Consider the following 27,841-nt stretch of genomic DNA (forward strand, 5'->3'; position numbering starts at 1 on the left):
TAAAACTAAAAAATATTTTTTAGTTTAAAATAAATTTTTTTATCAGTATATTATAATTATTACGGATCGGCATTAATTTTATTATTTAATTTCAGTTACATTCTACATTTATGATTATTGATACATGATCTTTTGTCAAATAAAAAATTTTTTAGTTCAAGTATCACGGGATGGCTGGCATTGGTCGCATTAATACTATTACACAGAAAAAAATAAACTTTAAAAATTACTGTTTGAAATTATAATCTGGAACCCAGGTGTCAACATGGGAAATTTTAACATTCCAAATAATAAATTTTATAAGATGTGTCTTCAATTTTTGAAGTATCAGTTACGATTTTTAAAGTTCAAATAGTAATTTTTCTTACATAGACAACAAATTTTCATACACAGCAAAAAAGGATCCGTCAAAATCAACACATATCGTGTGTAAAACGAGAGCTTAACACTTATTTATGTGTTATTTTAATGATACTGAAATTAGCCGACGTTTACTAATTTTTTGATTTTTTAAAAAACGTCAAATTATGAAAAAAAAAAAATATTTAAAAAAATTGCACTTGTAGTCTTTTAAATTTTCTACATGTACATATTTTTAGTTTTTTTTTTCTTCAAATTTAATTGTTTAAAAAAAAATCAAAAAATTTTTATGGTCTGCTAACTTCAGGATCGTAAATTAGCCGACATCTAATAATTTTTTGATTTTTTAAAAAACGATAAATTATGAAAAAAAAAAATATTTAAAAAAATTGCACTTGTAGTCTTTTAAATTTTCTACATGTGCATATTTTTAGTTTCTTTTTTTCTTCAAATTTAATTATTCAAAAAAAAATTCAAAAATTTTTAATTGTCTGGTAACTTCAGGATCGTGTTATTTTAACATGTGAGTGTTAAAAAAAGTTACATACGCATATGTTAAAAGCAAAAATTTTCCAATAATTCTTTTGTGATGGTCGAGATTATTTTTAAGATATTTTGTGTGTTGATTTGACAGTAAAATCTAAAAAGTGTTACTTTCGAATAAAATAACATTTTTGTGTGTAAAAAATCAATCGATTGCGACAGTTCAAACAAGATAAATACTGTGTGTTAAAATTACACACAAAAGTGTTAAAAATTCAACACAGAATTTTAACATACGCTTTTTTTTACACTTTGACGATTAGTTTTTTTACTGTGTACTTATTCTGTGATTATTCACATTTCAATCATAAATGAAAAAATTACTATTTAGAATGATAGTATTTACTGATCACTATCATTATATCACTTGACGTTCTTAATTTATACAGTTCATTTTTTTCCGTGTACAAATGATCCAATAATTAAATTTGAAAAATATCTAAAGCAGTATTCAAAATCTACTGAATTATCAGCGTATTTACTTATTCGTTATTAATAAATCTGACCAGATCTCTAGAACATTAATATCTAATCACAAGTCTTACGAGTTACAAAATCCAGATGTTGGTAGTATTTAATTTCGTCAGCTTATAATTATAGAATTTAAATTAAATGCGTTTATTTATTACACTGGTGGTCATAATTAAATAAATCTACATCAATAATTATTGGACTTGCTAACGATAAATGCTCCGTATACTAGATTATAAAATTTGTACAAAAGTTATTTTTAGTATAACGAAATAGCCATTAAAAAAAAAGACTTCGATAGATACTTCGATCGTTAGATTTTATTTATAAATATAAATATAAATGCAGATGCATAAATATATCTAAACTACAAAAATAATAATAATATATTGCACTACTGCTTTATCGAATAAAATCTTTAAATGTGCGCAGTAATAACGTGTGTATTGATAAAATACAATTTTTAATTTCGTTTACCAATAGTTAATCAGCTTTATAATAAATAGTGATTAAATATCAGTCATTAAGATAGTTGAGGTCCTCTTCAGTCTGTTTCATAAATAAATAATAATAATTTATTATTTAAATTAAATAATATAAATATTTCTATATCTTAAATCGTCCATTGTTTAAAATTATCGCTTACAAATTTATTTTGAATAAATTATAAGTATTGATACCTCAACTATCTTAAATATATCAGAACATATAAAGCATGAGATTTATTTTAATATTTATTTACTCATTATTATAATTATTCCGACTAGAAATAGTGAGTGCCTTAAAACTTTTTCTTAAAGTCTAACTGGCAAATAAATAAATATTTACAATTGTATATCATAAATAATAGTTATTAAACCTAGTGTGAAAATAGGTTTTGTTTAATTTTTATCACGTTAAATTTTGAATGTTCTTATGTGTAAATTTTTTTTTCTAATTTATTCTTTGTCTAAGAATGGCGCGTAATTTTTTTTACACTGTACGTCCGAAATATTAAAACTCACATTACATTATAATTAACATCAACCATTTTCACATATCTCTATTATATAAATAATCTAATTACTATTTAAAATAAAAAAAAAGACAAAGCTAGTGTATTAAAAAATAATTTACGAAAAATTATTCAATTCAATAGCTTGGTCTTGATACTTGGATTGCTCTTGCTGCTGTTTAATAAAAGCGCTAAGACGATTCAATAAAAATTGTTTGTCGTGTCCTTCAAGTACCAGTTGGTTTTTAAGAACTACGACCATGTGTTTGTTGGCATCCGCAACCGCCCAATAGTAATAGAGTAGCAGAGAAAGAATAATGAACGCGGGTATTCCGAATCCGGCAGTGCCGATAAAAAATAGTATCTTTTGTATCCACTCGGGGAAACGTAAGAAAGTTTGTATGACAAGTGTCCATACAGTATTGAGGCCACGAAATGGTCCACAGGATTTCGATGGTTCTATTTCAGCAATTGAATAGGCCACTGGACTTATCGCCAGTATAAATGACACCAACAGTACAAACATAAACATGGAATTCGAACGACTAGCTCGATACACTTGACTTGAAGGTGTGCTATTTACTAAACACGAAAATTTTTTAATATAAAACAAAAAGAAACAGCCGATTGTCGAAATTAATGGCAGTACTGGTACGAAAAACATACCGATCCAACATATTGTTTGAGAGTAAACGATATCCAAAATGTGTCTTGGCAAATCAAATTCTTGTTCGCCGATGAAACGTATAAATTTATTTTCACTGTGACGGGCAATAAGTGAACGGGGAAAATTTATAAAAAATGTTACGAAAAATTGTGTAGAAAAATCTGTCAGATAGAGTTTAACAAATTGTTGGCCGACAAAAGTCTCCCAGCATTGAGGACGATGATGAATTGTTTTGCTGACATGTCGTGGCAGTTCCTGATCATCCTCAGCATTATCGTCAATTGATATTTTTTTGTAAAAACTCGTCAGCAATACGGCTAACGACGCAAGACGCAGGAAGACTATTCTAAATAGGGTTAGTCTTATAACGAACAGCGGATTGTAGTGCTCTAGAGCAACTAGATAACGAAATAGAAAAGGAACGACGACATTCAATCCGACAATACAGATGTAGGGTAAAAATTCGTATATTATTTGGATAATACGTTCAATGGATATGTAAGAGGACGTATCAGCTTGTGATGAAAATGGATATTCGACTTTGTCAAACGAAAGTTCAATAATATAGTATATAAAAACACCACATGCACTCAGGACTAGCATAACTAATATATTAACAATGAAACGAACGAAAAATAATTTAATTCTCTCTTCGCGCGTACGATTTTGTCGTTCTTCCTCCAGTCTCTCGGCTTCTAAAAAGGCTTTGATCTCATTGTAAAGCGCTTTGTGTTTAATCTCTGCGGCTTTTTCATTTTGTATACAAAAATCCCAACCGCCAAAAATTAAATTGCAGTACTGATAAAACTGTCCCTCGCCCTCGACCACGCGTTCCTTGAAGCCTTTGGCAGCAGACCGTATTATCGCGACCAAACTAATCAAAGTAACGGCAATTATAGTGAATATATAAGCCAACGGTAAATTGTAATACGAGCCATTGCCATTTTCACCGTAAATTTGATTAGTGTAAGCCCCGTAGAATATTAATGTACGTTCTAAAATACCACGTGCTTGCATTATGTCAACAAATGTGTTTCCTGATTCCGAGGAATTCCAGTAAGCTTCTGATGAGCACGACACACTGGAGGTATTGTTGCCGGTACAGGGCTCTGGCTCGTCAATTAACAAAATTGTTGGCAATATTATGAATGAAAATATAACAATAAATAATGTTATATTTAGAAACATTAGCCACTTAATAAATAAAAAGTATGCAACAATTCCCATGCCAAAATTACCGCCGATTTTTTTAAAACTCGTGCTCCAAAGTTCCATTTTCGCGTAAGTTTCTTTCAACCGGGCTTTGAACTGTTGCCAGGCTTTTCTGCGCTGCCATTTCAGCTGCTCGAAACCCTGGAGTCTTAATTTTGTTGCGTTCTGAAATAACAATAAATTTTTAAAGTAAGTAGAAAAAAAATAAATAACAAAGTATCGATTTAAATGTATTGTAGTGTCGCCGGTCATTGTTAGAAACAGATGGACAGTGGACAATGTGTTGTAACTATTACCTGTAGCTGTCGTTTCAATAGTATCTTTTGTGCCATACAAACAGGCATGGCTTTTATCTGCATTATTTCCTCCCAAGTACGTTCTTCATTAGATAAATTTTCAGATAAATCGGGCAGCATTGATACCGCGGTATCAACATTTGGCGCATTTGTTGACATACGTCTTGCTGTGCTGGTAGCACATCGTGATCGCGTGCTGGTACGTCTTCTGAGTGTCGCCTTTGGTTCATTTCTTATCCGCTTAGCTGTAGCTAAAAAGTAAAATAAAATATTTGTTAGTTGCTTAGTTATAAAGTTTATAAATAATTTACTTGCAATGACTTACCAACACGTGACTTTTTACTCGGCAACAGAGTAGCAATATGGGACGGGTCACGCAGTGCCTGCTGCAAATCAGCTTCTACTGCTGCAGGATAACGTTCTTGATAAAATTCAGCACCAGCTTCCTCCCAGCCTTGTCCTTTATCACCACCTCGTTTTTTCCTTTCACCTCCCGACATCTTTTGTCAATTATCAACTTGCTTGATCTCCACTTAATTTATAATAAAATTACCAACAAAATACAACGATCACCAGCTCATTAATCAACCAGACTTCAATAGTTACTGTAATCAGTCTCAACCATAATTAATTTCTCAGTAAGCCTTAGACTCGGTTCTGATAACGTTCTGTTATCACTTCCGCACTCAGAAGAACTTGTCATTTTTCAATTGGTTTTTATTCCTTCATCAATACCGACAGACGTCATAAATAAAAATTAAAACCCTGTCTTCATCAATTGTTATTTATTAATGACAATAAAAAATGACACTATGATGGCGGAGTCTCGTTGCCAAGTAAAGCTTGGAAATACATTTTCAATCTTCTACCTCGGTATATTTACCTCCACACTCCACCTACATGTATATATGTCTTTACACATATATCTACATACATATAGAAGTACAGTAAGTTTATTTCTTATAGATAAATAAAATAAAATATTAAATTAATGTACATACAATTAAACCGCCATTAGATGCACACGTACGTCACCAACAAAAACCAATGACATCAGCCATCAGACAGGACAGACACCAAGACCATCAACAACAAGACCAAGACCAAGACTGCTGGTACCAACACAGTTTACTTTTCACACCGACATGGATACTTCAGCTTACAAGGTATTGAACACATACTCCAACATTTTCCACATACATATATATGTATATATATATATATATATATATATATATATATATATATATATATACAATAAAGAACAACAGCTAAAGCCTACAGCTGATTCAGCTTGCATGGAAACACACCCCTTGAATTTACTATAAATCTCTAGCTGTCTATGACTCTTGTGCTTGTGTATAGTAAATAAATGAACAATTACAAATTATAAAATTAATAATTAACCGTAACACCATAAATAGTTTATAGATTTAAAATAATAAACAACTGCGCTGAACAAATAACCAAGTGAACAAAATATTGGAGTGAATAAAAAGAAGTAAAAAAAAAGGAACTGTCTTATGCGGACAATTGACACATCATTTTATTAATCACTGAAAATAAATCGAGGTCACATGTAATTGAATGGTAAGTTTTGTGGACGATTATTAAAAAGAGTACAATTAAAAAATGATAATTATTATTTTTAGTGATTGATTACTTATGTTTATATGGATGATAATATATATATGTATTTGTGTTTGTAGGTTACTTCTTCTTGTTCTTCTATTGATATCGAGCACTCTTGACGGTTGTTTCATGGAGATTAATGATTTTTATTTATCTCCTGGTATCAAGTTCTGCTCGTTTCTGTTCGTTGGCTGTCAAAAATTAATTAACTTTAAAAATACCTGCCGAATTTATTTGAATTAGTTTTTGTAAGCACGTTCATCGCAAGGTAACATATATTTTTTTCATACTTATTATTTATTTAATATACTTACGGCAATTGCTTGGTTTAGTTTAGTTTTTGGCTTTTTTTAAACGAATGTTTAAATTATTTTTTTATTAAACACTCCAAGTAGTTGATGATAAAATTACTTAAAAGAATGATAGCAAAGTTAGCGGACATCTGACAATTTTTAAAACTTTGGAAAAATAAATTCAAATGTTTATGAAATTAAATTTAAAAAATGCATGTTTAGAAAATTCAAAATTCAGTACATGCATTTTTTTAAATTTTATTGTTTAATTTTTTTTATATGATCCTAAAGTTAACAGACTGATAACAATTTTTGACCTTTTTTTTTCAACAACTAAATGACAAAAAAAAAAAACTAAAAATATGCACACGTAGAAAATTTGAAAATCTATTGATGCATTTTTTAAAAATATTTTTTTTCTTTATAAGATCGTTTTGAAAAGAAACCAAAAATTAATAGACGTCGGCTAACTTCAGTATCATTTTTTTAATATGTAGTTAAAAAATTGTCGTGTCTGCTAGATTTGCAGTCATCTTAAAAGTTGGAGTTTATTGTAATTAAAAATGCTCAATGCTTAGTTAATTTAGGTAGTGTAATTATCTAGCGGTATTATTGCTTATTAGGTGCTCTGGATTTAAAAATATAGTGCTATCTACCCGTCAAGCGTACAAGTTAACTCTTGTATCACTGTGATGTTTCAATCAGGTTTTGGCTGCAACCTCCCATTCCCAAGTTGTCTCGGTTATCCGCAAGACAGTGAAGAATTGATTCCCAAAATGGCTAGAGAACCAATTATTCTTAATGTTTACGACATGGTGAGCTTCATTCATCACATAAATTAATATATAATTCTATTGATTATTACTATAATTTATTTATTTATTTTGTATCTTAGTATTGGATGAATGAGTACACAACACCTATTGGCTTAGGAGTCTTCCATTCGGGTGTTGAAATTTATGGTGTTGGTATGTATTTAGTTGTGATTATTTATTTTAGCTGATAGTATTGTTGGGTTAATTTATTTATTTTATTTATTAGAGTACGCTTATGGTGGCCATTCACTCCCAATATCTGGTATTTTTGAAATAGCGCCGCGCGATGCTGATGAACTCGGTGAACAATTTAGATTTCGGTCTGTCTAAATTTTTATTTATTATATGTACCAAATACAAATTAATTACTTATCATTTATTTGCTTTATTTTTTAGGCAATCAGTACATATCGGATACACCGATTTTACGGAAGAAGATGTCGCTAGAATTGTCACTGAATTGGGAAAAGATTTTCGCGGTGACCGTTACCATTTGATGAATAAAAACTGCAATCATTTTAGTGGACAATTGACTCAGGTATTTATTAATTAATAACTTGATAAAATAAATAATTTATATCAATAATAATAATCGCCAACCTTGTCAACTCCTTGCACATGAACATCGACTTCTACGGTGGTACATATCAAGCATTTATCACGAATACCAAAAATACACTATTTACCTATCGTTAATCTAATGTTTAATTGCATCACGTAAATTACTTACTATTTGTTTACTTAATTCTTCCACCATTACACAGTAAAAAAGGATCCGTCAAAATCAACACATATCGTGTGTAAAACGAGAGTTTAACACTTATTTATGTGTTATTTTAATGATACTGAAATTAGCCGACGTCTAATAATTTTTTGAATTTTTAAAAAACGTCAAATTATGAAAAAAAAATAATTAAAAAATTGCACTTGTAGTCTTTTAAATTTTCTACATGTGTATATTTTTAATTTTTTTTTTTCTTCAAATTTAATTATTCAAAAAAAAATTCAAAAATTTGTAATTGTCTGGTAACTTCAGGATCGTGTTATTTTAACATGTTGTGAGTGTTAAAAAAAATTACATACGCATATGTTAAAAGTAACAAATTTTCCAAGAATTCTTTTGTGATGGTCGACATTATTTTTAAGATATTTTGTGTGTTGATTTGACAGTAACATATAAAAAGTGTTACTTTCGAATAAAATAACATTTTTGTGTGTAAAAAATCAATCGATTGCGACAGTTCAAACAAAATAAATACTGTGTGTTAAATTGACACACAAAAGTGTTAAAAATTAAACACAAAGAATTTTAACATACGCTTTTTTTTACACTTTGACGGTCTGTTTTTTACTGTGTAAATTCTTACTTTCTACACCATGATGTTCATAGCCGATTGGCGTCTATTTTCTAATAAATAAATAAATAAATAAATAAATAAATAAATAATGATAAATTACAGATATTATGTGGACAAGAAATTCCTGGATGGGTTAATCGCTTAGCATACTTCAGCTCATGTGTTCCATTTCTCCAACGTTGTCTGCCTAAAGAATGGCTGACACCAGATGCTTTAACTCATTCACTGAGTCATGTAAATCATCGCGAGAGTACACCACCCTCCGAGACTTCATTGTAACATTTGGTGTCTGATGATGGCAGCGAGTGTAATATTTTGAAATGCCGCAAGAGTCGTACGTTTTAGATTATTATTAATAAAATAATAAATACCAAGCCAAGTAGCGTATCACCTGGATTATTTCAAGATGCACTTGCCATCATCGGAGCGAACCGTATCATGTTCGGATAGCAAAATTTTTTTTTTATTTTTGTTTTTCAGCGAGTAAGTAAATTAACGAAACTAAAAAGTAATAATAATGATAATGATAATGATAATGATAATGAATAATGAAAATAATGCCTTCCTTGCAACGTTGTATTTTTAAAATCATCCAGCGTAAACGTAAGCGATAATTACTTGTTAAACAGTCGGAGTTTAATAGTTGATTAACGAAGTAATAATAAATAAAATAATGATTATGAATAATAAGAAAAAAAAAAAAAACATGCCTACAAATCAAAGTGATTAGGAGACTGAGAAATGCAACAATTTTTTGGATAATATTGAGACAGAAAAATTTATGTGCACGGAGATGTTTCGCTTCCTGGTTATGAATGAGTGCATATAAATAAATAATAATAATAATAATAATAATAATAGAAAAATAATAACTAAAGTTCTTTCCCGTTTTTAATAAATAAAATGAAACTAAGGAGTAATGTAGTTGATGCTTTAAGATAACTTTGTATCAATAACCTTTTAATTATTGTGAAGAAATAGCTCTCATAATAATAACAATAATAATTATTATTATTACTGTAAGTGAATTAAAATAATTCACGCGTCCACTACTTTAAAACAATGTCAGTTGCGACTTGGAACGTTTCTGTGATGGACAAACGTCAGTAAGACACCAGATAAATTATTGATTGTTTTATTTTTTTTAACTTATTTTATTTTATGACTTGCACTCTACTCAATTATTTTTACCGTCAATTGTCTTACGTAGTTTTTTTATTTACAAAGTATTTATTACAATTACTGTACTGTTATTTTTAAATCTCAATGCATTTAACTTGAGTCTCAATCACTCAGTGTTGTTTATACATTTAAATTAAATAAAAACAAAAGTAAATTACAGTACGTTGTGTATTGCGATTATAGAGAAAAATGTTAATTAAGTAATTATTCGGATAAATAAATCGTTGTCTGGCGTATGATGTTACAGGATTTAAAAAATTTAGTAAAATTATTAACGATTGATGAGTGATGAATGATGAGGATATGCATGTTGTGTAGACATTTTTTATTATTAATACTAATAATGACTACTTTAATAATAATAATAATAATTAAATAATAATGATCGCCGTGAATTTATGATTATTTTTGTTTTTATTTTTTTTAATGTACTGTCAATTATATATTATTAATTTATACACTCAAAGCAAATACTAAGAAATTATGTTTTCATGATACCAGCATCGAAACTTGAAGTTTCAGTGTCTCTACAGCCCGTCGAAAAAAGCCGTTGCTGCAAACAACTACTAGCGAATTCGTAATTCAAAAATACCTTCATATAGCGGGCGTGTTTTTGCCCGGTGTCAGTTATATTTAATGTTCATTTGCAACTTTATTACTTTCATTTGTTTACTTGTCACTTTAGTTTACTCATTTCATTTTTTAAGTGACAGTTTTAATTAAACAAATAAAATTACTCGAAAATGAGTGAAAATAATATTTTTATATTATTTACTATTTACATGGTGGCCACATTTCTGAAAAACCTGGAAATGTTAAGGAATTATAAATATACTGGAAAAGTCAGGGAAATGTCAGGGAATTTCGTCACAAAGCTGAAAAAAATTTCACTTTCTTTCTTTTGACTGAAAAAATCCGACAAATTTAGTTTTCTGTCAAAACTGTTCAAAAAGTGACGCGGCGCGAATGCGGTTGTAAAACCATCTTGAAAAAAATTAGTAGAAATTGATTCCAATAGCGAAAAAATGAAGCAGTTATAATTATCAAGGCTGTTAGAAAAAAAAAGTTTAGTAGAAACCAATCGCAATTAAAAAACTAAAAACATTAAATGTATACATAAGTAATGAACTAATAAGTTTCACTATATTTATTATTCGCGTACTTCATTAATACTTTATTAATATTCTATGAAATATTCTTATTTATGAAATTTATTCTAGTGAAAATGAAAAATTTATTTATATTTTATTATAGTGTTATATAAAAACATGGATTTCAAATCAAAAATAAAAAATTATTCATTTAATAAATAAAAAAAAAATAATGAACATTGACAAATAATAAAAAAAAGTTTCATTTAACGACAATGATTAATTATTGATTAAACTGACTTATACCATTTTATTTTAAATTAAATAAATATTTTTAATGATTTAATATAACTACACATAGTCAGGGAATTTTTGAATTGTTTGACTAGAATACCTGGAAAAGTCAGGGAATTTCAATCTCAAAAATCTGTGGCCACCATGTATTTAATAAGTGACTGTAAATCACATATTTCTCATTCTCTAACAGTTCTCCGCATCATCGGCCTGAAATTAACTTGTTTCTTACTGGCTGCTGACACTGAATCTTGAAATTCCGATGCAGTTAATCATGAAAAATATTGTGTGTGACTCAGGATAAAACACGATTTAAGACTGCGGGTGATGTCAGCCTGCGGCTCGGGCAGCCAACCTCACCCTGGTCTGAAATCGTCTTGTTTCATCCCTTGTCACACAATATACTATTATTTTTCACATATCTCAATTAATTATAATACGCACATTATGATTATTGACTGTCATATTGAATTATTTAAAATTTAATATCAATTCTTTTTTTTTTTTTTCATATTTTCACTGTAGTTCGATACAAATTAGCAATGTATCATTATATATATGAATTAAAGAAGTTCGTAAATTATTTGAATGATAAATTTATACAATTATACATTTATAGAAAAGGAAAAAGAATAAAAGTATTAGTTTGAATTGACAAATAAAATTTGAAATTATTATTGTAATTATTTTAAAAAAATTTCGGTATATTATCAATTATTTAATAATAAATTGAATTAATATTAATTATATAAATTAAATAATGTTTACGCGAGTAATAAATTTAATTGTAGTAAATTAATCCGATATAATAATTTGAGTTTTCAAAATATGGGAGTATGAAGACTGCCAGTATGTAATTAAATTAAAATTTAAAAATATTAAAAGCTGTAGTATTTTGACAATAGACAATCTACATTATTAACTAATTCACTTGTATTTTATATTGTAGAAATTAGTACATTATTATTTTTTAAGAACTTTAAGATATCAATCCAAAAACTTATCGATTTTATTTATTTAATGGTAAGTAAATTTCCGTTTATTTTTATAGACTAAAGGATACCGCATATCCGGATTGACTTGAGATAATTTTTACTGTAATTAAAATTATTTTAAAAGATTAATTTCACAAACAAACAGCTCGAAAGTACGCAAAAGATGACAAGTAATTGTCTAGATAATTTGACGTTAGAAAATTAGCTTTCGGATATGCGGTGATTTACTGTACGGATAATTTATGAATAAATTATATCACTACAGTCTTCTATAGTTCTTTTATATATTTTTATTTCATGAGTAACGTGAATCAATATTTTATACGTATGAATAAATTGTCAGATAAATTTCCTTAGTTAGAAATATGTGACAAAATTTGTTCAATGACACAACAGTTGATATAGAATAGCAATAATTGAAAAGATATTTAATTTATGAGCAAACGTTGTGTAAAAAAAATTATTATCTAAAACTATTGTCACTGAGTAATCATCAGTTCATATTTATTAATCATCATACATATATCTTATAGATAAAAATACATTGTAACAAAAAGTTTTTTCACGCGACTGAATTATCGATTAAATTTTTTTTCAATTAATTGTCATTGACAATCACGTTCATTATCAGATAAAATTTTTAAAAATATTTTATTATATTAGTAACAAATATAGGGGGAGTATATATATATATATATATATATATATATATATATATATATATATATATATATATATATATATATATATATATATATATACTCCCCCTATATTTGTTACTAATATAATATATACTTAATATAAAATTAACAAATTTATTTCATCAGACAACTAGATAAAAATATTTATGTTTAATAAACATGATGGTATAAATGAAAATATATGTTTAATATTTCTAAGAAATAGCATATTGTGCAACATGGAATGAAACAAGACGATTTCAGACTAGGGTGAAGTTGACTGCTTTGTAACTTGAAGTTTTAGGATCAGTAGCTTCTCAGAAACAAATTAATTTGCGGCCAACCCTATCCAAAAATTCCCATAGAATCCAATCAAATGCGACAAAAACCGCATAGAAACCAATACAGTCTATAGGATTCTATGCGGTTTTTGTCGCAGTTGAGTGGATTCTATGGGAATTTTTGGATAGGGAATGATGTAATCAACTATTAGCTGGAGCGTAAATTGTGATTTGAAATCTATGTTGAAGGAACAAAAAATATTATTAACCATTTACACTTATTTTTATAAAACTTATTCATAAAGTCATGACTGTCATATAAATAAAATGAATGATCTGAAATTACTAATAAACAAATGACAAGTATCAGATCTGAAATCCTGAAAAAGCTTATACAATATACATTATTATATATTTTTAAAAATAATACTGTCTATTTATCACATTTTTCATTTACAATTTCAAAAGCTATAAAATTTGAATTCTATTCGTATTTTATTTCCAATCAACATCTCTATTAGAAACAATCAAATCATCAGATAAATTCGGGCCCCTGTAACAATTTACAATATTGTTGACCTCTTGACCTTTTCCGCTGATATAAACTTTGCTACCAGGTACTGTTCGATAACATATATTTCACTTACCAGTTTTCGGTCTCGTTGAAAATTTCATCTTGAAGTACATTACTAGTAGTCTCTGACCGATCGTGTTCGAAATCTCCATACATTCTGGGTTTAGCGGTACTAGGGACCATCGCCTAGTAGAAAATTTCGTTTCCGCAGAATATTTAGATTTATGACCCAATAGAAATTTATCAGTGATATACATGTCTATCCATTATGAGAACTGATTGTCTGGCGAAATAAAATTCTATCAGGTCTTGGTCTAGGACCATATTAAACTGAGTAGAATAATTTCAGGGCTAGGCTTCATGAAATAACTACTGGGTTTAACTGCGCAGTAAATAGTTTATATCAAATACGAAATACCTATATTTATTAACACAAAAACAATGTTATCATTTATGCCTATAAATATATAACTTGTGGTGGTCAGTTTTACCTCATTAGTGTTAAAATAATGGAAATTCCGGTTCATCAAAAATTTAATTAAAAACAAACCTTATTACAAATATATATGGTCTATATTTCTCATAACAATAAATTTAATAAGAACGATAAGCTATCTACAGTTCAAATGGCGTTAATTAGGTTTTTACCAAATATGTTAGTACTTGCAACCGAAGTTCAATCGGTCGCGAGAGCTCAACTAGTAATACAGACTTCAAAGGTAAGTACAAAATATGTTTTTAAAAAAATTCAAAATTGACCTAGAGAATGGGGAGTCTCACCGCTTACCTGTTTAGCTATCTAGTGTTTAAAATATTTATAATTTTTCCAGGTTTGTTGAGAAGCTAAAAACTAAAAATGAAGTCATACGAGCAAGAAGGACATACGTGGATTAAATTGGACGACCCATTCTTTTTGATCGTGCAATGGGAATTCACCAGCACAGTGGACTGGCTTATAACTGTATTGCCAGTAAGAGAACCCAGAAACTCGGCGGGAAGAACACTTTCTATTCTCGAGGTTTGTTTTTAAAGTTATTATCTCAGTCCACATGAGCTTCGCTGACCTAGGGTGGAGTTAATTTCTCTATGTATTTCCTTCTCAGTATTTTCTATCCATGGACGAGGAGAGGCTCCGAGTCTTGCTGAATCACTGTCCACCACGGACGGAGCAGGTCCTGATGAAAGCCCGGGGTCGGCGTTTGCAGAGGCGGTACAGCAGAATAATGAACTTGATTGCCCAGGAATCGGACTTGGGATTGGAATAGATTTAAGACTAAATTAAACATATTATAATTTTGTATACATTTTATTAATAAATCGATTAAACCAAATTACATCTATTCTTTCGTGCGCATTAAAATTATTTATACAAGTACATAGGATAAATCTATTTATATATTTTTCAATAACTGCCTTGACATTTAATTTTAATTTTAATTTAGATTAACTTATACCTATAAATTGAGAAACATAAATAATCACAGCTATAATTACACATGTAAATTTTGCGTTAAGTTTAGTAAATCATGGCAAATGTCAGGTTTTTTATCACTACCACATGTGCTCGAGGGGAGCTCACATTTTTTCCGATATTTCTCCAAAATCTTGATCATTTTACAATCTCCCATCTTGCAAGCGAGATCGTATGGTGTCTCCTGTGCAAAGTTTTCAGCTTCTACGTCGATACCTGGCGCCTGACAAAGCCATTCAGCGAGGGCGTAGTTTTTCTTCATCACACATATGTGGAGGGGCGTGTGGCCTGCGAGCCCTTCTCGTCCGTTTCTATCAGCTCCAAGTTGTAAAACAATATCCATCATGTCTATTGGATATGAGACGTTAGATGCTGCTATTATATGAGTGCACTGGGCGCCATTGTGGTCACGCACGTTCAGTATTTTGGGAAGTGATTCGTCCACCATGTCTGCAGCTCGCCAAAGAAGAGACATTGAATTGTCTTGACAAGCTTCGTGGAAGTACGTACCCCCCGACCCATTTCTGGCACTGAACATTTTGTATAGCTTATAATCTCCCATTTTAAAAGTATCGCCAAAATAACTTTTTAACGAAAGCACGTTGCTTGTGGCTCAATGGAACTGAGTAACCAGTATGAAATCGATTCCAGTGAGAGGAGTATTTATACCATCGCATATCGCACTATATCGGGACCTAATGGCATAGGTTAAATAAACACAATTGACAATTAAAACAATTGGGTTTTCCCTGGAGTTGTTATTGACATCAATTGGGTATTATGTTCCTGATAAAACATAATGGGTGGTTCGATAAAAATATCGAACCACATAACGGATATATACTGATTAGTTTCTGGTTTTTTGAATCTCATTAATAAGTATAGTTAGTTCGTTAGAAAAAAAGGAACCTGTACAATGGAGACTGGGTTTCCATAAATCTTAATAAATAAAATATTTATGTAAACAAAATAAACTAGAGTACCTAAAGTACCTAATTTTAGTATTTAAAATACTGAAAAAAATTAGGCGACTGCTATATTTATGTAAATTCAAGTTGCGAAATCGGATAACAAAATATTTTTTTCTTTTACTTCTCTTATTAAAGCATGTCTTAGTGTTTTGTAACAGAATTCATACTGTTCAGGAAGAAAGACACTTGAATTCCTTCGCCCCCGAATTTTTAGTACTGTTTGCGAAAGCGAGACTGTTTTACGATTCCGTAACTGTGATAGTGCATTGTCTATAGTACAAAATGTACCTGTTCGACCAACTCCTGCAGAGCAGTGGACCACTATCGGTCCTGGTTGACAGTCTGTCTTTCTCATCTCTTCTCGTTTTTGGTTGACCTGCGATATTAGATTTAAAACTTCCGCTGGATTAGTGGGAGTACCGTAGTCAGGCCAGCGAGTATACCAAAAGTGATAGATCTCCCGTGAAGTACCACTGCTCACATCAGTAAGTCGCAATCGTGTTCTGGTAAAACTAGGCCCTTCTATAATTTCAAGGGTTCTTACTATATATCTTCCGAACGCTAGTTCGTAATCCTCTTCTTTGACCCAATATTCATAACACACTTGATCTTCACCATCTGTTTCTGTTAGTGAGACGATAAATCTACAACTATGCTCTGACACCATCTTCCAGAAGTCACCACTCGTGCCCTCTTTTGGGCCCTGACAGCAGATGAATTTATTCGCTTCATTAAAACCATTAACAAAGCTGGCATGTATATAAGTTGAGTCGCTGTCTTGAGATGTAACGATTATTTTCTTCCCATCAGAATCCGTATAGTCATACGCTTTACTTCCGTGAGAGCTTAAGACCACCCGAGAGTGGTCCCAACACGGTACATCATAGTACCGATTCTTCCATAAATTTTCTGGCTTCAAAAAATGATTGACAGTACCTGATAGAGGGATCGCCATCACTTGCGCGTGCTCTAGTCTTATAAATTCCAAAAAGTTTGCTTTATTTGTTTTAACAAGAAAATCATAGACGTTAAAGATTTCAAAACAATAGCCTGACATAGCGATAAACACTTACTGAACTCACAGAATAAACTTAGGTTTTGTTACCACTGTTACTTAATTCAAAATGAAGATAGTCTTTTGATGCGACACTTTTTATATCTAACGTAGTGTTTTTATTTCGAGGCCAATTCCAAGAAAAAACGCCCCTAAATTTGTTAATTCAAAACAATGCTATAATAAAGCACGCAAACAGATAGTGAAATTTGCATGTTTAATTAAATTAGGACTATTAGCCGGACACGCAAGAAGTTATCAGAGTAATAAATTTGAACCGTAAAAATAATGAATACCTCATTAGGAGATAACAAAGGTCAGCATTTTTGAGCGGTTTAAGAAGCTAATTATATTAAAGGTATCCATTTTTAGGATGTTTGTAACCTAAGTACTTTCATGGTGTCTAAACAATATACTTAGAGATGAATGTAGGTATTCTTTTTTAAGCCACCGAACGCCCCTCCCACTTAAATTGATACATTGAAATAATTCTGAGTTCAAGGTTTTCAATTTATATACATTGTCGTTGTAAGATCGTAAACATTTGAGTACTTTTTTATAGCTTTTCGCGGAGATGATATTTTGGGAGCACTATAAATTCCGTATCAAACTGCGTATCAAGGTTTGGATGTTTTTCCTCATCCAAAAATAGCTCGAATAACAATATTTCAATAAATTACCAGCTCGCATTGCCTATAGTAACCATATTAGGTTTGTTTGTCAAATTTAACATGACAGTAGGTTATTCAAAAACGGACAATGTTATCAGTATTTCGGTTAGCAACTGGGAGAGAGGGAAAACTCCCATATATAGCTATGTGCGCACATTGTATGACGAAACATTATCAGTGGTTCGATTTGCGGTTTGCCTTATAGCGGAACACAGAAATGCCTATAACATGGGTAACAATGCCTGTATTTGCTAATTATCCGACTGAATTACCCTATAAAAGGCGATGTGGAATAAACTAACGCCATTAGTCTTTGTGCGACAAGTACTAAGGGAACGTTTCATTGCAAATTTAAATAGTTGGTGTGAATAAATTAAAAATGAGTCAATGCAAATTCAGGACTCAGAACTATACAGAGTTTTTGAGTTTGGTGGAGAAAAGTGATTTCGAAGAGGTAGTTACGCGGGAACACAAGAAAATCATGGACCAAAAAGTAGAGGGCACTTTCAACGAATCTATGAAGCCAGAAAATCGAGGATTGAACAGGTACCTGGACATGTTATCTTTTGATCACTCTAGAGTGGCGTTGCCTGCTGAAAAAAATAGAGGAGACTACATAAATGCGAATTATGTAGACGGCTTTGAGTACAAAAAGAAGTTTATTTGTACCCAGGCACCTCTCCAGCAGACAGCCTACGATTTTTGGCGAATGGTGTGGATGCATCATACACGAATAATTGTTATGCTGTGTAAGATCAAGGAGAATAAGAAACAGTGTTTTCCATATTGGAACGAGACCGAAGGCGATAATGTTGTCTTCGGAAAATTTAAAATTACAACGACCCAAGTAGAAACTCACTCCAGTTACATCGAGACCTCTCTGCTTGTGACTGATGGGACCTCGGCTATCCAAGAATTGACGCATTTCTGTTTTACCCAGTGGCCTGACTATGGTGTACCTAACGATGTGATGAATCTATTGAACTTTGTTTTGACAGTGAAAAGTGCCCAAAAAGACGTTATTAGACAGTTAGCTCAGGAAGGTTGCAAAATTGGTGAACATCCTCCGCCAATACTCGTCCACTGCAGTGCTGGTGTTGGCAGAACAGGTGCATACTGTCTGCTTGATACTGCGATATCACAATTTGATACTTGTGCTACCATTTCCATTCCATCTACCCTTCTCAACATTAGAAAGCAGAGATATTACTGTGTTTTCATCTTGCCTCAATACTTTTTCTGTTACCGGGTGATGGAACGTTATGTTAATTTAAAGGTGAAAAGGGAATCAAAAACACTCGTTGTAAATGTAGCCACCGCTTTATTAAATAAAGTTTTATATCTAAAAGAAAACTAATACTAACAATAACATTAAGTCGACAAGTATAATATAAAATTTACAAAATTAGGGGAAACATTACTCTTGTATGTTAGAAATAACTTAAGTATTTTTCCAATAGTACTTACTTCTATACACTTTTCTTAATTATTTATAGAACTTATTGTAATAAAATATAAGAATGTTAGTTATTAAGCTCTTATGTTAATAGGGTTAGTTAAATTATTCTAAGAGTGCTTATTTTTAGAGAATCACCTAGATATTTGTACAATTATTTTATAGGTATAGTCATATTTTAAACTAAACTGTATTCACACAATGTATGTACCATAGCTTTAGTCTGATAAGGAAAAATTATATTTAGCTCAAAACAGGAAAAGTTGTCTTATTTGTTACACGGTTTTCATTATATAAATCAATGTACCATTAGTGAGTAAAATATAAGCTGCCAAGTGCCACTTAAAAACTAGGTTCCCGAAATTAGGGTAAGTTAGAGACTAAAACTAATAATAAATTAGGGTTCTTTCAAACATATGGTCATCATGAAATCCCTTTACAAAATTCAAGTATACCAACTTATAATTAAAATGATTACTTGTTGTCAGACTTCCCAAAAAAAAGTTCATAGCTGCAGCGTATGTTTGGGATACATAGAGCAGCTTACAATTATAATACATAAGTTTTCAATATTAGATAATCTCATATAATACACGGTAGCAAATTTCATACTCTACAGAACAAAAAAAACTCGAATGTCTTTGCTTACGAATATTTATAACCGTCTGCGGGAGCGACACTGTTCGTTTTTTCTGCGCTCGATATAACGCATTGTCTATAGCACAGAATATTCCTGTCCAGTTCAACCCTCCAGAGCAATGAACTACTATGGGTCCTGGTCGGAAGTATGGTGTTTTTTTCAACTCCTCTCGTTTCTCGTTCACTTTGACTATAAGTTTGAACAATTCCAACGACTTAATAGGCCAACCATGATGGCGAGGCCAATTAGTGTACCAGAAGTGATGAATCTCCCGTGAGATATCATTGTTTGCATCTATGAGCAGTAATCGCGTATTGGTGAAATTTTCTTCTTCAATAATATCAAGGGTTCGTATGATATAATTTCCAAATACTTTTTCACAATACTTTTCCTTGGCCCAATATTCGTAGCAATGTTCATCCGCAAGGTCTACTTTCGTTAAAGAGACGATGATACGACAATTTTCTTGGGAGACCATCCGCCAGAAGTCTTCACACGTGTTTTCCATCGGACTTTGGGAACAGATAAATTTATTTGTATCTTCAAATCCATCTACATAGTTTGCATGTATGTAAGATGATGCTGTATGATTGCCATATGGAGTTCCCTTTGGAGGCTTCAAAATCACCCGAGAGTGATCCCAACACGGAAAAAGTGTGGATCGGTTCTTGGATGAATTCTCAGGTCTTGAATAATGATCAATAGTACCTGGTAGCTGCACCGCCACAAGTTGCTCGTGTTCCTTTTTGATGAGTTCTGGAAAGTCCGGCCGAATTGCCATCTGATTAAACTCGTCGATGCTGAGGGACTTGAAACTTTGACTCTCCATTTCGGTTGTAACGAACTAGTCGATATAGGACGCGGTTTCGAGACTTGCGGTCGCGACTACCAAGTCTATACTAAACCCGTATGCGGCAATCGTGGCTTTTTATACGTGGATCGGAATGTGCGTGCTCGTGTTATTGTAAATTCTAACGAGTAAACAATGATAATGAGTTATACGGTGACCATGTTAAATGACCATACAAAATAGAAGTATACCAACTTATAGTTAATTGATTATTCCTAGTCAGGTTGTGGGAAAAAATAGTTCACAATTGCAGCTTCTGTTGGGGGTAGACAGGATAACTTATAATAACCATGCTCATAAAGTTTCTTCTGTAGTATAGCCGTCCATAATACAGCATAACAAGATTCATACTCTTCAAAACCATACATACTTGAATGTAATTGCTTCCGAATATTTCGTATCGTTTTCGGGATTGACACTGTGTTTTTTTCTCTCACTTGTGACAACGCATTGTCGATAGTACAGAATATTCCCGACCAGCTTCTTATTCTCGAGCAGTGAATCACTATCGGTCCTGGTCCGGAGTCTACTTTTTTTCTTAACTCTTCTCGTTTCTGGTCCACTTGAATTATTAGGTTCAACAATTCTAACGAATTGACTCGCCGACCATAATAGAAAGGCCCATTTGTGAACCAAAAATGATAGATTTCCCTTGAGATATTACGTTTCGTATCTGTCAGTCGTATTCTTGCTCTGATTAAACTTTTCTCTTCAATAAATCCAAGGAGTCTTATGGCATACCTTCCAAACACTAGGTCACGATGTTTATTGTTGAACCAATAATGATAGAAATATTCTTTTGTATTGTCTATTTTCGTTATTGACATAATTATATGACAATTTTCTTGGTATACCATCCTCCAGAAGTCAAACATTGTGTTTTTCATCGGACTTTGTGTGCAAATGAATTTCTTTTTTTCCGTAAATCCATCCACATAATTCGCATGAATATAGTCACATGCGATTTCATAAATAGTTGGGATTCCCGTGCTGGGTGGTTTTAAGATCACTCGAGAGTGATCCCAACACGGAAAATATATATGCCGATTCTTCGTGAAATTTTCCGGTCTGGAAAAATGATCATAAGTCCCTCGTACCTTCCTTGCCACAAGTTCCTTGTGTTCCATCTCAATGCGTTCCAAAAAGTTCGGCTGCTTTGTCATCTTCAGAAAGTCCCCGGTGCTGCGTGACTTGAAAATCCGATACTTCATTTTGGTTGCAACAAGCTAGTCAATACCAGAAGCGGTTCCAGGACTTGCCTTTACCAATATTCGGTCTGAACTAAGTTTATATCCTTCAGGAACTGCCATTTTTATACATAAAACTAAATTTGGCTGGTCGTAAAATTGTTATTTTTAAAGTGTCAATGATGGTAAGCATCCCTATGACCAGGCATGTCTCATCTTCCATAATTTTACTGTCGGTTTTTATCAATCGAATTTCCGCAAACCAGGGTCGTAAAAGCGCCTTAAATAACTAGTCCAATTGAGTAAAACACTAAAATACGGAATTTGGAAACAATAGCAAAGTGGGTATTACCAACCGAATGAGTACTATACTTGATGTCACCCATTGTCTCCGTCACTTTACCTAATAAATGCTCAAAATTGAAGCGTCTTAAATGCCTAACGTCGGCACTTCTATCCATCAAAAACTGTCATTTTTATACATAAAACTAAATTTGGCTGGTCGTAAAATCTTTATTTTTAAACTGTCAATGATGGTGGGTATCCCTATGACTAGGCATTGCCTGATCTTCCATAATTTTATTGTCGGTTTTTATCAATCGGGTTCCCGCGAACCAGGGTCGTAAAAGCTCCTTAAATAACTAGTGCAATTGAGTAAAACACTAAAATATGGAATTTGGAAACAATAGCAAAGTGGGTATTACCAACCGAATGAGTACTATACTTGATGTCACCCATTGTCCACGTCATTTTACCTAATAAATGCTCAAAATTGAAACGTCTTAAATGCCTAACGTCGGCACTGCAGGCTGCAGCTTTAAGTAAAAGCGAGCTCACCCCGGTAACCTATTTTGAATATTTTGATACCTTGCATTATAGAGTATTAATACATTCCGCCCATTTTCGTCGAATTTTCCGGTAGAAGGGTTGCATAGATGCTCAAAGAAAGTTTAAACACTGCATTTGACCACTCAGACATGACGAGTGTTTAAAGTAAAAAGTTTGAGAGGCCGACGTTAGGCATGTAACGGCGTTCATGTTGAGCATGTAATATATCAAATAATATAATGGTTACTGATAATTAAATACAATAGTTTTCAGTTTACAATAGTTAGTTGAGAACATCGGTCAAGTGTCACTTTTAAACTAGGTTCCCGAAATTAGGGTAAGTAAGTAACTAAAACTAATAAAAAATTAGGGTTCTTTTAAACATATGGTCATCATGTAATCCTTGATTAAAAAATGTCACTTACTTATAAAATGATTATTTGTTGTCAGATTTCTCAAGAAAAAAGTTCATAGCTGCAGCGTCGGTTTGGGATACAGGTGACAGCTTAAAATTATAATACATATAATTTTGCATCCATAGTGTAGCCTCACATAATACACGGTAACAAATTTCATACTCTACCCAACAAAAGATACTTGAATGTCTTTGCTTCCGAATTTTTAGTACCGTCTGTGGGAGCGACACTGTCTTTTCTTTTCTCACTTGATGTAACGCATTGTCGATAGTACAAAATATTCCCGCCCAGCATCCCATTCTCGAGCAGTGAATCACTATTGGTCCTGGTCCGGAGTCTAATGTTTTTATCAACTCGTCTCGTTTCTGGTTCACTTGGAATATTAGATTCAACAATTCCGGCGAAATTATAGGCCAACCACAATGGACAGGAAATTTAGTGTACCAAAAGTGATGGATCTCCCGTGAGATATCATTGTCTGCATCTTCGAATAGTAACCGGGTCCTGGTGAAAGTTTCCTCTTCAATTATTTCAAGGGTTTTTATGACATAATTTCCAAATACTTTCTCCCAACCCTTTTCATTGGCCCAATATTCATAGCAATAAAATGCGTTATCTACTTTCGTTAATGAGACAATTATATGACAGTTTTCCTGCGAAATCATCCTCCAGAAGTCTTCACACGTGTTTTTAATCGGACTTTGGGAACAGATGAATTTATTTTTATCTTCAAATCCGTCTACAAAGTTTGCATGTATGTAAGATGATGTTGTGTCTTTATTATAAGGGATTCTTTTACTGGGAAGTTTTAAAATCACTCGAGAGTGATCCCAACACGGAAAAGATGAGGATCGATTCTTTGATGAATTCTCAGGTCTTGAATAATGATCAATAGTACCTGGTAGCTTCATCACCGCAAGTTGGTCGTGCTCCTTTTTGATGAGTTTCAAAAAGTCCCGCCGCATTGTCATCTCCAGAAAGTCGTCGATGCTGAGTGTCTTGAAACTTTTATTCCCCATTTCAGTTGCAACGAACTAGCCAATATCGAAAGCGCTTCCGAGACTTTCAATCACGATTATTTGCTCTATACTAAACTTCTATGAATCACACGCGGCTTTTTATACGCAAATCTAGATTCGTCCGCTCGTGTCATTATAATTTCTAATCAGTAAGCAAAAACAGTGAGTATGATACTATGACCTAAGATTGTCCCATCTCCAAAACAGTGTGGCGTCGGTCCTTATTAGTCGAATAGTCGTAAAACTGAGTAATAAAATAATTTAATGGCTGCTGACAATTAGACACAATAGTTTTCCTGCTACTCTTAACTAACGTTTGGTTAATGAAACATTACAAACATCGTTTCTTGTCATGCATTAGAAATGTTTTAGAAATTGAACTAATAATATATATCTAGTAGATTCTATAGTTAGATTGTATTTTTAACAACAGTTTGTTCTTCAAAAGCTTTTGAGTAGAGGACGCTGATATTTTTTTTTATATTGCCCTTACTGCTAACATTTTATTTACTCTCGAAATTAATCAATTAAAAATTGTTAGTAGTAACCCAATAAGGGTAGTAGTGAACAATAGTAAGATTTTCGTAAATAAAATATAGCAATCTGTGTCCCTCAAAAATTGGGCAACCGGAACGAGGAAAAAAGTAACAAAAATATATGAATCTGACGTAAACTTGGACCATATTGATTAGCTTATCACTACCGTTTTTCTGAGAACGGAATAATCAGTCTGACCCGAAAGGTCATGCGATATAAATACCGATCTTCACACTATACCTAATGACAATGAAATAAACATAATTATGAGAACAGAAAACTTACAAGTTATCAGCTGCACTGAGTTGCTTATCACATCACAAAATACCACTTAATACAATATTTTTTCTATGAGGTCTGTTATTAAAGCATATCTTACTACTTTGTAGCAGAATGCATACTGTCCAATAAGAAATACACTAGAATGTCTTTGTTTCCGTAGTTTTAGCACCGTCTGCGGTAGGCACACTGTTTGTTCTTTCCGTAACTGTGATAGTGCATTGTCTATAGTGCAAAATATTCCTGTTCGACCGACTCCTTCCGCACAGTGGACCACTATCGGTCCTAGTTTAGAGCCTGCTGCTGTAGTTAACTCTTCTCGTTTTTTGTTCATCTGCATTATTAGATCCAGAATTTGCACCGGGTTGATGGGATTGCCGACGTTAGGCCAATCAGTGTACCACAAGTGATGGATCTCCCGTGAAGTATCAGTGAACATATCGGTAAGTCGTAACCGTGTTCTGGTGAAACTTGACTCTTTTACAATTTCAAGGGTCCTGATAACATATCTTCCAAATATATCTATACCATTCTCTGCATTAATCCAATATTCAGAGCACACGAAACCTCCCTTGTCTGTTTTTGTTAATGATACAATAATATGAGAATCTTGCTCTAAAACCATCCTCCAAAAGTTTTCAACTGTGTTTTTCTTGGGAGCCTGGCAGCAAATGAATTTCTTCCTCTCCTTAAATCCGCTAACAAAGTTGGCATGTATGTACGTCGAGGGTATTTCCGTTGGTGTTAGGGTTATCTGTGATGGATCTGTATGGTTATAATTATATTTTGCACTGGGTGGTATTAAAATCACCCGAGAGTGATCCCAACACGGAATATCGTCGTACCGATTCTTCAGCGAATTTTGCGGTCTTGAAAAATTAACACAGGTACCTGGTAGTTGTACGGCCAGAACTTTGTTGTGCTCCTTTTCAATGACTTTTGAGAAATCCGGCCGACTTGTCATCTCCACAAAGTCATCAATGCTGAGCGTCCTGAAGCTTTGGTTCCCCATCTTGGTTGCAACGAGCTAGTCAATATCGAACGCGGGTCCGAGACTTGCTACCACGGCTAGTTAGTCAATACTAAATTGATACTAGCCTAACACTATTCTATTTATGCAGCTTCGAATTTTGGTCATGAAGTATTTGATAGTCAAATTAGCAAACAATAGTAGAAGGAAAACGATAATAATTTGAATCACTTCTTCACGTATTGCTTACGTAATTTCATGGGATACTTCATTCCCTAAAAAAGTTTATCGCATATTAGCATCGGACTTGAATTGTAATACCTAGTAATCATTACATCAACGCCTGTTAAGAATCCATAACTACGGTTTTAATACTTCCTCAAATAAAGTATCTATAAATCAAGTATTTCAATAACTGTTTCCGGTGGGACATCAAAAATTCATCAGAAGTAGAGACAAACGGCTATGCGGTAGGTTCTGTCATTAGATCATGCGTATAACATAAGATTATCTTAAAAAATACTTGAGCAGAGGACACACAACATCTAATTACAATAAAGTGTACATAATTATCAGATCGACAAACTTACAAGTTATTAGCTGCACTATTGTCTTGGGTTCCATTGAGTTGCATATCACTTCACATCACAGAGCACCACTTAATATAATATTTGTTTTATCACTTCCGTTGTTAAGGCATTTCTCAACACTTTGTAACAGAATGCATACTGTTCAAGAAGAAAGACACTCGAATGTCTTTGTTTCCGTATTTTGAGCACCGTCTGCGGTAGAGACACTGTTTGTTCTTTCCGTAACTGTGATAGTGCATTGTCTATGGTGCAAAACGTTCCTGTTCGACAGACTCCTGCTGTGCAGTGGACCACGATCGGTCCTGGTTTAGAGTCTGCTGCTTGGGTCAACTCTTCCTGTTTTAGGTTCACCTGCAGTATTAGGTCCAGAATTTCCGCCGAATTGGTGGGAGTACCGTAGTCAGGCCAATTGGTATACCAAAAGTGATAGATCTCCCGTGAGGTACCACTGATCAGATCAGTGAGTCTTAATCGTGTTCTGGTGAAACTTTCCTCTTGAATAATTTTAAGGGTTCTTATAACATATCTTCCCAATACTTTTACATTATCCTCTGCGTTGGCCCAATATTCATAGCACACGAAACCTCCTTTATCTGTTTTCGTTAATGATACAATAATATGAGATTCTTGCTCGAAAATCATCCTCCAAAAGTCGTCGACCGTGTTTTTTTTCGGAGCTTGGCAGCAAATGAATTTTTTTTTCTCCTTAAATCCATCAACAAAATTGGCATGTATATAAGTTGATGCTAGTTCTGCTGGTTTTAAGATTATCTGTGACGAATCCGAGTCGTTATTATCATATTTTGCAGTGTGTGGTAATAAAATCACTCGAGAGTGATCACAACACGGAATATCGTTGTATCGATTCTTTGATGAATTTTGCGGTCTTGAAAAATTAGCAAAGGTACCTGGTAGTTTTGCGGCGAGAACTTGGGCGTGCTCTTTTTCAATCAGGTTTGAGAAGTCCGGATGACTTGTCATCTCCAGAAAGTCAACGATGCTGGCTGCACTGAAACACTGATTCCCCATCTTGGTTGCAATGAGCTAGTCAATATTGAACGAGGGTCCAAGACTTGCTATCACGATTATTTGGTCTATACTGAACTCATACCCGTAACTATTCTATATATACAGCTCCAAATTTTCATCGCCAAGTCACTCATA

At 32.6% G+C, this 27,841-nt stretch overlaps 9 protein-coding genes and 1 pseudogene across 11 annotated transcripts; 2 read left to right on the forward strand and 8 right to left on the reverse strand.

Annotated features, from left to right (window-relative positions):
• Positions 1 to 40: 40 nt before the first annotated feature.
• Positions 41 to 5,683, reverse strand: LOC130678559 (transmembrane channel-like protein 7). Of its 2 annotated transcripts, none has more exons than XM_057485838.1 (4): positions 5,545 to 5,683; positions 4,869 to 5,469; positions 4,544 to 4,794; positions 41 to 4,412 (listed from the first exon to the last, which is right to left on the reverse strand). In XM_057485838.1, the coding sequence occupies exons 2-4, from the start codon at positions 5,041 to 5,043 to the stop codon at positions 2,487 to 2,489; spliced, it is 2,352 nt and encodes a 783-aa protein (XP_057341821.1). In that variant the 5' UTR covers positions 5,044 to 5,469; positions 5,545 to 5,683; the 3' UTR covers positions 41 to 2,486. The 2 variants fall into 2 exon arrangements, with proteins under 2 accessions (XP_057341821.1, XP_057341820.1); XM_057485837.1 differs by having other exon boundaries at positions 4,869 to 5,439; positions 5,545 to 5,680.
• On the forward strand, positions 5,570 to 9,316 carry LOC130678560 (deubiquitinase DESI2). 2 transcript variants are annotated; one of them, XM_057485839.1, is made up of 8 exons: positions 5,570 to 5,709; positions 5,968 to 6,133; positions 6,253 to 6,443; positions 7,092 to 7,283; positions 7,364 to 7,436; positions 7,510 to 7,603; positions 7,680 to 7,821; positions 8,744 to 9,316. In XM_057485839.1, exons 4-8 carry the CDS (start codon positions 7,161 to 7,163, stop codon positions 8,918 to 8,920), a joined length of 609 nt encoding a protein of 202 aa, XP_057341822.1. In that variant the 5' UTR covers positions 5,570 to 5,709; positions 5,968 to 6,133; positions 6,253 to 6,443; positions 7,092 to 7,160; the 3' UTR covers positions 8,921 to 9,316. The 2 variants fall into 2 exon arrangements, with proteins under 2 accessions (XP_057341822.1, XP_057341823.1); XM_057485840.1 differs by lacking the exon at positions 5,570 to 5,709 and having other exon boundaries at positions 5,820 to 6,133; positions 7,174 to 7,283.
• A 5,912-nt stretch (positions 9,317 to 15,228) lies between these two features.
• On the reverse strand, positions 15,229 to 15,886 carry LOC130663309 (nuclear factor NF-kappa-B p100 subunit-like; annotated as a pseudogene).
• A 359-nt stretch (positions 15,887 to 16,245) lies between these two features.
• LOC130663303 (tyrosine-protein phosphatase non-receptor type 9-like) lies at positions 16,246 to 18,486 on the reverse strand. The gene has a single exon (XM_057462447.1). It carries the CDS (start codon positions 17,235 to 17,237, stop codon positions 16,260 to 16,262), a length of 978 nt encoding a protein of 325 aa, XP_057318430.1. The 5' UTR covers positions 17,238 to 18,486; the 3' UTR covers positions 16,246 to 16,259.
• LOC130663304 (tyrosine-protein phosphatase non-receptor type 9-like) lies at positions 17,821 to 19,514 on the forward strand. The gene has a single exon (XM_057462448.1). It carries the CDS (start codon positions 18,285 to 18,287, stop codon positions 19,260 to 19,262), a length of 978 nt encoding a protein of 325 aa, XP_057318431.1. The 5' UTR covers positions 17,821 to 18,284; the 3' UTR covers positions 19,263 to 19,514.
• On the reverse strand, positions 19,188 to 20,837 carry LOC130663308 (receptor-type tyrosine-protein phosphatase alpha-like). The gene has a single exon (XM_057462451.1). The coding sequence runs from the start codon at positions 20,828 to 20,830 to the stop codon at positions 19,934 to 19,936; it is 897 nt and encodes a 298-aa protein (XP_057318434.1). The 5' UTR covers positions 20,831 to 20,837; the 3' UTR covers positions 19,188 to 19,933.
• A 223-nt stretch (positions 20,838 to 21,060) lies between these two features.
• On the reverse strand, positions 21,061 to 22,076 carry LOC130663302 (tyrosine-protein phosphatase non-receptor type 9-like). The gene has a single exon (XM_057462446.1). It carries the CDS (start codon positions 22,060 to 22,062, stop codon positions 21,067 to 21,069), a length of 996 nt encoding a protein of 331 aa, XP_057318429.1. The 5' UTR covers positions 22,063 to 22,076; the 3' UTR covers positions 21,061 to 21,066.
• Positions 22,077 to 23,302: 1,226 nt separating this feature from the next.
• On the reverse strand, positions 23,303 to 24,685 carry LOC130663301 (tyrosine-protein phosphatase non-receptor type 9-like). Its single transcript, XM_057462445.1, has one exon. The coding sequence runs from the start codon at positions 24,299 to 24,301 to the stop codon at positions 23,303 to 23,305; it is 999 nt and encodes a 332-aa protein (XP_057318428.1). The 5' UTR covers positions 24,302 to 24,685.
• Positions 24,686 to 24,853: 168 nt separating this feature from the next.
• LOC130663305 (tyrosine-protein phosphatase non-receptor type 9-like) lies at positions 24,854 to 26,356 on the reverse strand. Its single transcript, XM_057462449.1, has one exon. The coding sequence runs from the start codon at positions 26,127 to 26,129 to the stop codon at positions 25,170 to 25,172; it is 960 nt and encodes a 319-aa protein (XP_057318432.1). The 5' UTR covers positions 26,130 to 26,356; the 3' UTR covers positions 24,854 to 25,169.
• A 24-nt stretch (positions 26,357 to 26,380) lies between these two features.
• Positions 26,381 to 27,713, reverse strand: LOC130663306 (tyrosine-protein phosphatase non-receptor type 9-like). Its single transcript, XM_057462450.1, has one exon. The coding sequence runs from the start codon at positions 27,704 to 27,706 to the stop codon at positions 26,747 to 26,749; it is 960 nt and encodes a 319-aa protein (XP_057318433.1). The 5' UTR covers positions 27,707 to 27,713; the 3' UTR covers positions 26,381 to 26,746.
• Between the last annotated feature and the right edge of the window lie 128 nt (positions 27,714 to 27,841).

The sequence above is a fragment of the Microplitis mediator genome, chromosome 2 (assembly GCF_029852145.1).
Source record: "Microplitis mediator isolate UGA2020A chromosome 2, iyMicMedi2.1, whole genome shotgun sequence".
NCBI lineage: Eukaryota > Metazoa > Arthropoda > Insecta > Hymenoptera > Braconidae > Microplitis > Microplitis mediator.

What these genes read in the sequence shown, in the direction of transcription:
- LOC130678559 (XM_057485838.1), bottom strand. Translation starts at nt 5,043, where the DNA reads ATGTCGGGAGGTGAAAGGAAAAAACGAGGTGGTGATAAAGGACAAGGC. An exon ending in GAGTAAAAAGTCACGTGTTG is followed by an intron (nt 4,795 to 4,868) that starts GTAAGTCATTGC and finishes TTTACTTTTTAG; the next exon opens with CTACAGCTAAGCGGATAAGA. An exon ending in TATTGAAACGACAGCTACAG is followed by an intron (nt 4,413 to 4,543) that starts GTAATAGTTACA and finishes TTGTTATTTCAG; the next exon opens with AACGCAACAAAATTAAGACT.
- LOC130678560 (XM_057485839.1), top strand. Translation starts at nt 7,161, where the DNA reads ATGTTTCAATCAGGTTTTGGCTGCAACCTCCCATTCCCAAGTTGTCTC. An exon ending in TTCTTAATGTTTACGACATG is followed by an intron (nt 7,284 to 7,363) that starts GTGAGCTTCATT and finishes TTTGTATCTTAG; the next exon opens with TATTGGATGAATGAGTACAC. An exon ending in GGTGAACAATTTAGATTTCG is followed by an intron (nt 7,604 to 7,679) that starts GTCTGTCTAAAT and finishes TTTATTTTTTAG; the next exon opens with GCAATCAGTACATATCGGAT.
- LOC130663303 (XM_057462447.1), bottom strand. Translation starts at nt 17,237, where the DNA reads ATGTCAGGCTATTGTTTTGAAATCTTTAACGTCTATGATTTTCTTGTT.
- LOC130663304 (XM_057462448.1), top strand. Translation starts at nt 18,285, where the DNA reads ATGAGTCAATGCAAATTCAGGACTCAGAACTATACAGAGTTTTTGAGT.
- LOC130663308 (XM_057462451.1), bottom strand. Translation starts at nt 20,830, where the DNA reads ATGGAGAGTCAAAGTTTCAAGTCCCTCAGCATCGACGAGTTTAATCAG.
- LOC130663302 (XM_057462446.1), bottom strand. Translation starts at nt 22,062, where the DNA reads ATGAAGTATCGGATTTTCAAGTCACGCAGCACCGGGGACTTTCTGAAG.
- LOC130663301 (XM_057462445.1), bottom strand. Translation starts at nt 24,301, where the DNA reads ATGGGGAATAAAAGTTTCAAGACACTCAGCATCGACGACTTTCTGGAG.
- LOC130663305 (XM_057462449.1), bottom strand. Translation starts at nt 26,129, where the DNA reads ATGGGGAACCAAAGCTTCAGGACGCTCAGCATTGATGACTTTGTGGAG.
- LOC130663306 (XM_057462450.1), bottom strand. Translation starts at nt 27,706, where the DNA reads ATGGGGAATCAGTGTTTCAGTGCAGCCAGCATCGTTGACTTTCTGGAG.